Source organism: Balaenoptera musculus, chromosome 20 (assembly GCF_009873245.2).
Source record: "Balaenoptera musculus isolate JJ_BM4_2016_0621 chromosome 20, mBalMus1.pri.v3, whole genome shotgun sequence".
Classification (NCBI taxonomy): domain Eukaryota; kingdom Metazoa; phylum Chordata; class Mammalia; order Artiodactyla; family Balaenopteridae; genus Balaenoptera; species Balaenoptera musculus.
In genome coordinates, this window is record NC_045804.1 from 21604978 (window position 1) to 21618689 (window position 13712).

The 13712-nt window shown below is 41.6% G+C and overlaps 1 protein-coding gene across 1 annotated transcript in view; it reads right to left on the reverse strand.

The window, feature by feature from the left end:
* Positions 1-12969, reverse strand: part of BRCA1 (BRCA1 DNA repair associated) — a 61401-nt gene extending 48432 nt beyond the window's left edge. The window contains 3 exon segments of the mRNA XM_036837937.1: positions 3969-4022; positions 11722-11834; positions 12758-12969. Coding sequence (XP_036693832.1) covers positions 3969-4022; positions 11722-11801 — 134 coding nt within the window. The 5' untranslated portion in view covers positions 11802-11834; positions 12758-12969.
* Positions 12970-13712: the final 743 nt, after the last annotated feature.

Consider the following 13712-nt stretch of genomic DNA (forward strand, 5'->3'; position numbering starts at 1 on the left):
GGCATGTAGGATCTTCCCAGACCAGGGCTCAAACCCATGTCCCCTGCATTGGCAGGCGGATTCTTAACCACCGCGCCACCAGGGAAGTCCAAGGCTCTGTTTTCTTTTTTTTTTGGCTGCGTTGGGTCTTTGTTGCTGTGCACGAGCTTCCTCTAGTTGTGGCGAGCGGGGGCTACTCTTTGTTGTGGTGCGTGGGCTTCTCATTGCGGTGGCTTCTCTTGTTGCAGAGCACGGGCTCTAGGCACACGGGCTTCAGTAGTTGTGGCACGCAGGCTCAGTAGTTGTGGCATGCAGGCTCAGTAGCTGTGGCTCACAGGCTCTAGAGCACAGGCTCAGTAGCTGTGGCGCACGGGCTTAGTTGCTCCGCGGCATGTGGGATCTTCCCAGACCAGGGTTCAAACCCGTGTCCCCTGCATTGGCAGGAGGATTCTTAACCACTGCGCCACCAAGGAAGTCCTAAGGCTCTGTTTTTTTGATCAAACCTCTGGTTTGTACTTTAGTTCCAACAATTAAGAAGCTATCTTTTTTTCTTTTTTTTAATTTTTATTGGAGTAGAGTTGATTTACAGTGTTGTGTTAGTTTCAGGTGTACAGTAAAGTGAATCAGTTATACATATACATATATCCACTCTTTTTTAGATTCTTTTCCCATACAGGCCATTACAGAGTATTGAGTAGAGTTCCCTGTGCTATACAGTAGGTCCTTATTAGTTATCTATTTTATATATAGTAGTGTGTATATGTCAAGCCCAATCTTCCAACTTATCCCTCCCCCACCAAGAAGCTATCTTGAGCTCTTCATCTGGGAGATTCTGCCTAGGTTCCTTGCCCAGTATCCCAGTCCCCTGAGTCAAGGCTCTTGTCTCCTAGGGATGAGAATCTACCACTAACCCTCAGCCTCCTATGGCTGGGTCCCTGCTACTTTTCTTCCCTTGTAACTACCACCTTGAACTTCTCATTTCTGCTGCTAGACTCCTGAGAGACTATGTTCAATCTACTTGCTAGATTATCCATCTCTTGCCTATTTCTAGACCTCTGACATACCAACCTATTACTAGATTACAGAATTCCCTGGTGTCATGATCTAATGTATCCAGCCATGAAACGTCCCCGACACTGACTCACCACTTATCTGGATCTCCTCAGTTAACTGACCCCAAGACTTGCCTTACTTGGTCTATCTGGTCTTTAAACCTCAGACTTCCTTGGTCTAGTCCCTTTTAGTATCCTCCATATAAGTGTATAGAAAGGTTATCATTCCAGAGCACTGCTTCTCAAACTTTAATGGGCATAAGACTCTCCTGGGGATCTTGTTAAAATGCAGATTCTGATTCAGCAGGTTTGGGGTAGGGCTGAGATTCTAGGAAGTCCCCATGTGATGTGGTTGCTACAGACCCATGAGTCCCACTTTGAGTAGTTAGTTTCTAGAGCTGTGTTGTCCAATACAGCTGCCACATGTGGCTATTGAGCACTTGAAATATGGCTAGTCCGAACTAAAATGTACTGTAAGTATGGAAAAACACAAGCTTTCAGAGACTTACTACAAAAAAAGAATGTCAAATATATCATTAATATTTTTATATTATATTTTGAAATGATAAAATTTTAGCCATAATTGGGCTAAAAATATGTAACTATATTAATTTCACCTTTTAAAAAAACCTTTTGGTAATGTGGCTACTAGAAAATTTAAGTTAGATTTATATGGCTCAGATTATATCTCTTTGGACAATGTGGTCTAGATCTTTCAAAAAGTATTACACATTTCATCTGTTGTTTGGAAACTGCAAGCTAATGCATGAATGGCCTAAGTAATATCTTCTAAACTGGTACCATTGTACTTTTTGTATATCTCATGAAAGATTTCAGAACTACAGTCTTACTCCGGTCAATAAAGCTGCATTATTGTTAGCAATTAGAGTCCACCTTGAGAAAATACAATTAATGCTTGGGGGTATTTTTCTGAGCTTTCTTATCATATAGATCAAGGTGTTATTCAGACTATAAAGGTATTACAGAAGATATTTCATGAAAAAGTTGATCTATCACACAGGCATTATACTAAACTTTTAATTCTAACATATCACTTAAAATATGGCTGGCTATTCTGCTTTTCCTATCCTCCATATTAGAAATTGCAAGCCTTTTTCACTCTCCTCCAGTTGCCAACTTTAACCTTCTCAATCTCAACAGATGTCTTTACCTCCAACTTCACTGAATAACAACTATTTCTCTTTCTAGCATCCATTTTCTAGTTCCAATCCCTCTGCCTCCTCCTGGATCTTTCTCTCTTGCAAATATCATCTCCCCTCTGAGGGCTCCTTCCTTTTGTAATACAACTCCTCTATATATATGAAAAGTTAGTTTCTTTTTCCTGAAGATATTCTTTCTTCTCTTCATACCTTTGCTCATATTATTTCCTCTGCCTGTAAAACTGCCTTCTTCCACAAGCTCTCAAAGTAATGAATGTTCATAATTTAATCTCTTCTTTACACACTATAATACCGTATATTCATTATTCAAGGTGACGGGAAAGCATACAGTACATTTCAGAAAGATTCTTGCCAAGAAACAGTGAAAGTCCCGGCATTTAAAAGGTTAGCCTTCAGCTATCTGTAACCTTTTAAATAGTGGGACTTCAAAATTTTGCTTTATAAAGGTATTGATCTACAAAGAAAATGGCCCTATACCACAGACAGTTTGAGAAGCTTCCCTCTAGAGGTCACAAAACTAAAAATTCTTGAAGGAGAGTTAAAGCTGTGCTGCCATGACACCTGACCAGGGAGAAGGGCCTGAAGAATGAGAAGGGAACTGTTGGGAACAGATCTAGGCCAGTGGGGTGACCTGGAAAAGGGGTGAGAGACAGTGGAAATGGGCTCTAGATCCTTGTTGGGACAGACAAATAGCAAGAAGGTAAAATTCAGAGGAAGGAAGGGGCTGGCCAGCTGGCAGACTTGTGCTCAGAGGATATCCCTCCAAAGGGAACAGGTTTCCTCCAGCTTCAGCCAGCCCTCACTATCCTTAATGCAGAAGCTTTTCACGTTTTTTAGGTTACAGAAACGTTCCAAGCTGATAAAAATTATGAACTGTCTTCCCAGAAAACTGCACAGGCCCACAGTTTTTAATACAATTGAACTTAAAATTCAATATAATTCTAGGAAATTCATGAAAACCATTCATGAATCCCAAGTTACAAACACTTGAATCTAAACATTCCTTAGAGGATACATAAGAAATTGATAATTGTGGTTTTTTTCTGGGGAGGGAAGGGAGAGGCAGGGGTTTGAGGTAGGAGGGAAAAATACTTTGCATCATATATGCTAGTAAACTCATTACCATTGACATGGCTTGTCTTTTCAATTAAAAAAGAAAAAAATGCTTAAAAAGAAATAAGTTGGCATTCAGGGCAAGCTTCAATCATAGCTTAACATCAAGGAAAGGAGAAAACCCCCTGTTCCACAAAATTACCTACCAAACTTTTTCTGAAATTCTTCCATCAAGAAACATATCCATTTCAAAGGGCAAGATCCTTAAAAATGTAAATATAACTTGAATCATTGGTATGAATGAATTTCAGCCTAAATATAAACTGATATCAGGTCCTTTCCTATTTTCACAAGGATTATGAAGCAGGCAAACACTGAACCTTAGAGGGCAGAGAGCAGAAGGACATGCAGAAATGAACAGAAAGGAGAAACTGGGACAGCTGAAACGCAATTTGCTTATTTCGTAACTGCTTGCAATCTGCTTTCACCCATGGACACAAAAAACAAACAGCTGTTCAAAGTGATTTCATATCCCACTAGATAAATATGCCGATATTTTACCACAAACTATGGCTACAAAAACTTATGATTCTTTTTCACATAATTGAAGAAGCTAAAGCTTTAATAAAGCTAGGTGTTTCCTGTGTTATGAAGGATAAGCACAAAAGCTAATAATGGAGCCACATAAAACATTCAAACTTACTTGCAAAATATGTGATCACACTTTGTGGAAACAGGCTCTTTGATCAACTCCAGACTAGAAGGGTAGGGAAGAAAAAGAAAAAGAAAAGAAATGAGGTTCAATAATTCATTTAAAAATAAATGAATTCTTAATAAAGAAGTTCAACTTTAAGCTGCTATAACTGAGTCAAAGTAAGGCTTTGAGTTCATTCAATAAATATTTATTAAATGGGGCTTCCCTGGTGGCGCAGTGGTTGAGAATCTGCCTGCCAATGCAGGGGACACGGGTTCGAGCCCTGGCCTGGGAAGATCCCACATGCCGCGGAGCAACTGGGCCCGTGAGCCACAGCTGCTGAGCCTGCGCGTCTGGAGCTTGTGCTCCGCAACAAGAGAGGCCGCGACAGTGAGAGGCCTGCGCACCGCGATGAAGAGTGGCCCCCACTTGCCGCAACTAGAGAAAGCCCTCGCACAGAAACGAAGACCCAACACAGCCATAAAATAAATAAATAAAATAAAAAAATAAATAAATAAATAAATAAATAAATTTAAAAAATAAATAAATAAATAAAGGCACGGCACTTTAAAAAAAAAAAAAAATATTTATTAAATGTCTGCTGTACTAGGAACCAAAAATACAGCAGAGAATATGATCCTTACCCTCACTGAGCTTTCAGACATCAAAACAGAATATATCATTCTTTTTTATATTCTATGTTATCTTTAGCATTCAAAAAATTAGCTGATATTATTTCATATTAGTTTTCACTGATACCTTTTTTGAGCTATCATTGTGGGTGCACATCCTATATGTTAACTAAACTTTAAGCTCCACAAAGACAAAAACTTCTTATATTTCTTTTGAATTCCCTCATAGCACTTTTTTGGCATGTGATTGCCTTTTTATTTTTTATTTCTTAATATGGAAGGCTTCAAGCATTTACACAAATAAAACAGTAAAATGAACTCCATGTACCATAACCCAATTTCAGCAATTATCAGCTCACAGCCAATCTTATTTCATCCATACCAAAATCCACTCAAAGCCAAGATTATTTTAAAGTAAATCCCAGGGGATTTCCCTGGTGGTCCCGGGGGTAAGACTCCACAATCCCAATGCAGGAGGCCCACGTTCAATCCCTGGTGGGGGAACTAGATCCCACATGCATGCCGCAACTAAGAAGCCTGCATGCCGCGACTAAGAACCTGCATGCCGCAACTAAAAAGATCCCGCATGCCACAACGAAGATCCCACGTGCCGCAACTAAGCCCCGACGCAGCCAAAATAAATAAAATAAATAAATATGTTTTAAAATCCCAGTTGTCATAGCATTTCATCTATATTTCAGAATATATCTTTCAAAGATAAAGACTTTTTTAGTTTAACCATGAAACCATTATTACTCCTAAAAAATAATTTCCCTAGTATCATCTAATATACAACTAATGTTCCAATTTCCCTCACTGTCTCATAAAAACTTAATAATTAAATTCATTTAAATCAGGATCCAAATAAGATCCACACATTGCATTTGGTTGATATATCTCAAGTCTCTTTTACAGATTTCTCCTCTTTTTTTACCTCGTCATTTATTTAAAAAACTAGGTCATTTGACCTCTAGAATTTCCCACATTCTAGATTTTGCTGATTATAACCCTATGATGTGGTTTAACTTGTCCCTCTAACCTCTATTTCCTGTAAACTAGACCTACAGGCTCAATCAAAATTGGGTTCCATTTTTTGGCAAGAACACTTTACAGATGGGTCTGTGTACTTTTATTACATCACTTCAGGAGGTACATGATGTTTGGTTTGTGATTACTTTGTAAGAACAGTGTAATAAGTACTCACTGAAGAAAATTTAGAAAATAATAAACTTAGAAAAATATTAAAATCCCCAGAAAAGAAAATACATCACTCAAATTCTCATGCCTACCCATCTAACCACAAAATCTCAACGCCCTCCTGAGATTAATTCATTTACTAATATAACAAGTATTTATTGTGCATCTACTATGTGCAAGCACTGCTCTTGGAGATGCAAATACAGCAGCGAACAAAATAAAGCCTGCCCTCACAGAACTTACATTCTAGTTGTGGTAGACAGTTGACTGAGAAACAAACATATATGGGAATAAGTGCTAAAAAGAAAAATAAAGCAAGGTAAGGGGACAGGGAGTGCAGTGTGTGGGGGGAAGGGTATATACAGGGTGGTCAGGAAAGGCCTCACTGAGAAGGTGACACTGGCAGACAGCTGAGCAATGTGAGGAAACAAGCTGTGCAACAGTTGTGAGAAGAACATTCCAGCAGAGGGAGCAGAAAAGACAGACTCTGAGCAGGACCATGCCCAGGGTTTTTGAAGGACAGCGAGTAGGCCAGGGTCTAGGATGGATAATCAAGGGGGAGGTACTAGCAGAAGAGGTCAGAGAGGTAGGTGGGAGCCTGAGCATGTAGGAACCTACAGGCTATTTTAAGTCTTCAGTGTTTATTCTGAATGAGAGTTTCAGAAACTGATTCTTCGTAAAGTTCAGGCAAGACATCAAAAAACAGGTAACCTGTGTATGTGATAGGAATGTGGTTCATTAAATGTTTAACTTTTTAGAAAAGGATCACAAGAAAAGCTGGGGGACAATAGCCTCCTTATGAAGGGTGTGGTAACACAACTCTCGCAATCATGGGGTTTCTGACGCAGCACAGGGCAATGAAAAGAAAAATACCAGAGTAAGTCAGAAGACTGGGTTTCTACTACAGTTCTCTTTGTTAGCAGAGTGATCTCAGGCCAACCACTCTACCTGAACCTCAGTTTCCTTCTCGGTCACCCACTCTACCAGTCTCTTGAGGCTATTCTGAGAATAAAATTAAATGCTACTTGGGAAAATGTTTACAACCTGAGATGACTTGTACCAATGTTAGTATTATTATTGGGACTGAAAGTGATTTTAAAAAGAAAAACAAAGAAAACTCTGATTTGTTAGTAAATCACTATTCCTCAGATAGGCTAGATAGCAAAAGAAATTCTCAGTAAAAGAGAAATTGGATTTAGCTATGATACCAGATGGCTTTCATTCTCACCACTGACTCAATTCTGAGATAATTATATTTCAGTATAGTAATTAAAAACCAAGTTATACAAACATACTGTAAACACAAACTTTGAACAGATGAAAACTCCAATACATAAAAAAGTAATTACTGTTGAAGGAAAAGCTTGAAGAGAGAATGGGAATGAAAAGAAAAAAATTAAAATGTTCTCTTCTAGGTCGTGATGAAAGTAAATGTTTACTATAAAAGTGATTCAGGGACTTCCCTGGTGGTGTAGTGGTTAAGAATCCACCTGCCAATGCAGGGGACATGGGTTCGAGCCCTGGTCCGGGAAGATCCCACATGCTACAGAGCAACTAAGCCTGTGCGCCACAACTACTGAGCTTGTGCTCTAGAGCCCGCGAGCTACAACTACTGAAGCCCGCATGCCTAGAGCCCGTGCTCCGCAACAAGAGAAGCCACCACAATGAGAAGCCGCACACTGCAACGAAGAGTAGTCCCCACTCGCTGCAACTAGAGAGAGCCAGCACACAGCAACGAAGACCCAATGCAACCAAAAATTAATTAATTAATTAATTAAAAAAATAAAAATAGGGCTTCCCTGGTGGCGCAGTGGTTAAGAATCAGCCTGCCAGTGCAGGGGACACAGGTTCGAGCCCTGGTCCGGGAAGATCCCACGTCGCGGAGCAGCTAAGCCCGTGCGCCACAACTACTGAGCCTGAGCTCTAGAGCCTGTGAACCACAACTACTGAAGCCCGCGTGCCACAACTACTGAAGCCTGCGTGCCTAGAGCCCGTGCTCCGCAACAAGAGAAGCCACCACAATGAGAAGCCCGCTCACTGCAACGAAGAGTAGCCCACACTCGCCGCAACTAGAGAAAGCCCGCGCACAGCAACAAAGACCCAACTCAGCCAAAAATAAATAAATAAATTTATATTAAAAATAAAGAAAGAAAGAATAAAAATAAAATAAAAGTGACTCAAATATTTTAAACTTTTCAAACCAGGAAATATTTTAGGCCTACTGCATATTTATATTTAGAGCTTCCAACATGGTAAGTGATTGGAGAAAGAAGCTAGGTTAGGTTCAAAAAACCACCACCACCCACTGGGATACACATTTTAGCAAACTCTTCGTAAGTCAAAGAATTTATATATTCACGTGTAAAGTTAGAAAGAACTACCAGTTATCAGAAATAAATGCCAATAATGACTCAGGGGCCAGGAGAAGGAATTTTAGCTTGAGACCTCAAAGAAGCTGGAAACCTACCCTATAGTTACCATAAATAACATTGTTTCCAGTCACAGTCAGGAATCATTTATTAAGACATTAACTGCAAATTGTACTGTCCTAGGCAATGTTAAAAAAAAAAAAAAGTGAACTAGGTATGAGTTTAAGGTTTAACAACAACCAGGAAGAACAGTCTTAGTTTAAAAACCCAGGTCTATTTCGAATAGAAAACAGATTGAGGACTTCCTTGGTGGCACAGTGGTTGAGAATCCACCTGCCAGTGCAGGGGACATGGGTTTGATCCCTGGTCCGGGAGGATCCCACATGCTGCGGAGCATCTAAGCCCGTGCATCACAACTACTAAGCCTGTGCTCTAGAGCCCGCGAGCCACAACTACGGAGCCCACATGCCACAACTACTGAAGCCTGCACGCTCTAGGGCCTGTGTTCCGCAACAAGAGAAGCCACTGCAATGAGAAGCCCGTGCACCGCAAGGAAGAGCAGCCCCCGCTCACCACAACTAGAGAAAGCCCGCGCACAGCAACCAAGACCCAACGCAGCCAAAAGAAAAAAGAAAAGAAAACAGATTGAAAAAATAAATAAATAAGGAGCTGGAAATTACACAGTAGTTGACTGAAAATAAAAATTTAACATTAACTTTCATTCTCACATCTTTAATTTTTATGTAGCTGAGTTTTTTATTTGATGGTTCACTTTGCCAGAATGAGAAAGAACGTTACATTATTATGACTGAGTCCCATGGAAATGTAAAATAAATGGACCCAAATGCCATACTATTAAGGACTTTTTGATCACTCTTTGTAATCATCATGAGTAAGTTTTATGCTTTTTCAAAAGCAATTTTTTTTCCAATTGTCATTTCCTGCTTGCCTGGCTCTGATGTTTCGTAAATTAGGCTGTAAAGCTCATTTAGCTCTGGTTCTTGTTTAGCTGAAATGTTGAGAGGCAGGGGAGCAGAAGGTAGGTTACTTATAAATCTTGTTTCTCTCTGAAAACACAACTTGCATTTTCTTTAATCTTATTTACTTGACTCCAAATATGAAAAACAACTTTCATGAAGCACAAAGGAAAGGTACGACTTTTCAATTTATTTTTTGAATAATACCCACCACTATCACCATGTTAAAAACCACTAAATTATCAAAGAACCAATTTAGTTTATTACTTAATACCTTCAACAAATGTTTACTGAGTGGCTACTATGTCCCAGATACTGTTCTAACTACTGAAGATATGAAGTAAATAAAACAAATAAAAACCTCTGCCCTTGGGAGTTTATATTCTGTGGGGGTTCAGAAAAAGGATAAATAAATTATACAGAATGTCAGATAGTTGTAAGTTATGTAAAAAATAAGCATTATGGAAAAAAAGGGGGATAAGGGATTTGTTGAGGGTGGGAGTGTTACAATTTTAAATTGGGATTGTCTGCCTCTTTGAAAGATAGTATTTCAATCAAGATTTGTGAGCCATGCAATTACCAGGGGAAGAATGTTGCAGGCAGAGGGTGCAGCAAGCATAAAAGCTCAGAGGCAGGAGAATATGTCGCACGTCTGAAGAGCAGTGAAGAGGCCAGAATGACCAGAATTAAGAGAATAGAGGGAAGAGGGTAGTCAGTAATCCTCCTAAATTGCCTTTCTGGCTTTTTACCAAGAAATTCTGAGGTATGGTTTTTAATTTACTTTATAGATTTAAGAGATACCATTGAGGTCAGCGATACCATTGAGGTCAGCTAGTGACTACCTGCGGTTCATAACCTTTGTTGTACCATGGATCCCCTTTGGCAGTTGGTAAAGCTCGTGAACTCCTTTCTTAGAGCAATGCTTTTAAATATATAAAATACAAAATATAAAATTACATAAGAAACTAATTATATAAGAATACAGTTCTATCTATAGGCTTCCGAGGGTCGTGGAGGGTCAGCAAGTTAAGAGCTCCTGAATCCACACAAGATAACTTTCTGGGGTGATGGAAACGTTCTATATCATTCATTCATTCATTCATTTATGGCTGTGTTGGGTCTTCGTTGCTGTGTGCAGGCTTTCTCTAGTTGCAGCAAGCGGGGGTTACTCTTCGTTGCGGAGCACAGGCTCTAGGCACGTGGACTCAGTAGTTGTGGCATGTGGGCTCAGTAGTTGTGGCTTGCGGGCTCTAGAGCTCAGGCTCAGTAGTTATGGCACACGGGCTTAGTTGTCCGCAGCTTGTAGGATCTTCCCGGGCCAGGGCTCGAACCTGTGTCCCTTGCATTGGTAGGCAGATTCTTTATTTTTATTTTTATTTTTTTTAAAATTTTATTTATTATTTATTTATTATGTTTATTTTTGGCTGTGTTGGGTCTTCGTTTCTGTGTGAGGGCTTTCTCCAGTTGCGGCGAGTGGGGGCCACTCTTCATCGCGGTGCGCGGGCCTGTCACTATCGTGGCCTCTCTTGTTGCGGAGCAGAGGCTCCAGACGCTCAGGCTCAGTAGTTGTGGCTCACGGGCCCAGTTGCTCCGCGGCATGTGGGATCTTCCCAGACCAGGGCTCGAACCCGTGTCCCCTGCATTGGCAGGCAGATTCTCAACCACTGCGCCACCAGGGAAGCCCGGTAGGCAGATTCTTAACCACTGTGCCACCAGGGAAGCCCGGAAATGTTCTATATCTGACTGGGTTACTCAGATATATATACACTTGCCCAAACTCATAGACTTGAACACTTAAGCTCTCTGCATTTCACTGTATGTAAATTACAGCTCAATCTAAAAAAACCTTTAATATTCTAGTCCCCTCCTTATTTTGTAGATGAAGGAAACAAAGGCTCATTCAAAAAGTCTAAGAGGGGGGAGGGGCAGTATAGGGGTGGGAGGTAAGAGGTACAAACTATTTATTAGGTGTAAGATAGGCTACAAGGATGCAACATGGGGAATGTAGCCAATATTTTGTAATAACTGTGAATGGAGAGTAACCTTTAAAAATTGTATAAAAAATAAAAAATTTTAGATAAATGAATAAATCTGGGGGGTGGGGTCAAAGAAACTTGCTAAAGGCTTTGAGGACTCACAGTATTCTTATTTAAATATAGTACAGGGCTAGTTTCAGCCAAAGGTTCTCCCAAGACCTACCCACTCACTGACACCAAGCATTTGTGATTTTATTTTGCCATTATTAACTATGTCCATTCCAAGTGATCAAGCTGGTTGTAGAGATGGATGAAATGCCCAAATGCCACTTAAGCCAAACCAGATCCTTGCCCCAATGTAGAACCAATCAAGACAGTCTGTGAACATTCAAGACAGGGGGCTGTGTGTGTTGAGGTGACACAGAGGGAAGGTTAGAGTGGAGAAAAAGGAGTAACTCCTTATATTCCTAAAGCTCTTCAGTTAAGAAAAGCAGCAACTTTAATAGCTTAAACTTAATAAACATTATAATTTTTTCTCCTTTCTAAGGTCAATTCTATTCATTTGCATCAGATATAAGGAAGAATCTCAAATTAATAAACTCTTGACTTACCAGATTGGACACTCTAAGATTTTCTGCATAGCATTAAGGACATTTTGTACTTCTTCAACGTGATCCGCAGAAAAATCCATTTCTTCCTGTTCCCATGAACTTTAACACATGAACTTAAATATATATGTAAATAAATCACGTTAAAAGGTTTAAAAGCTTGCTTTCATTAAGTGCCATTTAAGATTGGAATGCTTTAGTATCAGATCAACCATAGAACTAATGACAAAAACCTTATTTTTAAAAAATTCTATACGTTTTTTGTAATTAAGACCATTTAAATTCTCTATTTTTTCACATCTAGCCTCCAATCACTTCCTTTTGGTCTTTTCCTTTCTCCAAGAACGGGAAAGCCACAGTGGGGTGACTGACTGGGTGAGTGGTGGTAGCCACCTATTTCTCCAATCATTCCAGCTGTTTTCTTTTTCTCGCTTAAAATCAAAATCAACACCAACCAATGCTCCCCACCCCTGTCCTTCCCCAGTGTTTCCCACTGGCTTGCACTCATCTCAGGATCCTCCCCAGGCACATCCATGCCAGCAGCGTATGTGCCTAGGGAGGCTCGCCCCTCTACTTCCTTCTTGTCGCTTCTCCGAAACGCATATGAATCCAGTTCGTAACGGCTCTCCCTCCCACAAAATCCTGTTTCCTCCTCTTCCCAGACACATTCCTGCACCCCGTTTTCCCTCTGGGTCTCCATCTCACATATACCAGCCCGTCTTTGTATACCATGATGTCCTCCTCAAGACCCATTCCAGTTTCCACCATCAGGATTCCCCCTCGGACACACCTTGCCCCCTCCCTTATCCTCAGCGCCTCCCCCCGACCCCGTGACCCACAAGTTATCCCCCTCCCCACGATTTCCCCAGACTCAACGTCTTAGGCTTCCCAGGTTCCATCTTCCACCCGCCCCTTGCCAGATAACACCCATCTTGCTCGCCTTCAGGAGTCACCTCTCCCCTGCTGTCTCCACACCTGTTTACTGCCTGTCCCCCGAAGCACCCTGTGGGCCCCTCTCCCTTCCCCAGGGTTCTCTCACCTTTACCCAGAGCAAAGCGCCTGTGGTTCCCGGGCCCAGAGGCCAAGTTCTCTGAAAAACCCCCCGGACCGCCCCTAGTCAGGAAAGCTCACACCGCGCAGTCGCAGTTTCAATTAATCTGTAATTCCCGCGCTTTCCTGTTGCCACGGAAACCGGCCGCTGCGCCTAGCGAGAGCCTCTCAGAACGCGAGAACGAAACACGTTACGGAAGGGCGGAACAGAAAGAGCTGAGTCTCTCGGGGTGGTCACCCATTCTTTCCGGGCGTTACGTAATTAGAAAGAGACGGAAGGGAACGAATTCTGCTCGAGTTTTCTAACAGGCGCCTGACCCCTTACCTCTACGCTTCCAGTTGCGGCTTATTATGTCAATTATGTCACAGTGATTGCTGTACTAGGGTCGGAATCGCTACCTGAGGCCCGAATATGAGCGCAAGATAGTGCCTAAAAGAGTCGCAGGAAGAGGCCCCGTTCCCTCACCCTTTCCGTCGCAACGGAAGTCTCCAGTTTTGGTAAATAAAAGGGTTGTGGGGGAAAAACTACGATTTCCAGCATGCATTGCGGATCGAAAGGCCTTGGCCACAGTGTCCCTTGGAAACTGTAGTCTTATGGAGAGGAGCTTCCGACACGGGAAGCGGGCATGAGTCTCACGACAGCCCAGTTGACACATTGAAGAGCTCCGCCCGCTTATGCACGTCAACAGATATGGATTGGAGTGTTACATTTTAGTATCTTGAGAGCGGATAATAGGCTAAAGAACCTACAAATCCTAGGACGACTACAATTCCCATCCATCCCCGCGAGTCTCCGGCAAGTCGTCCTCTAAGGTCGGTGACCTAAGGTCGGGCGCAGCTTTTAACCTGGGAAGGGGCAATCGGCCCACGGCTGCGCACGCGTAGTCCCGCCCCTTTGCCCCAGTGTTTGTTGTTGTTGTGAGGTTCGGGCTGCTCCTGCCCCG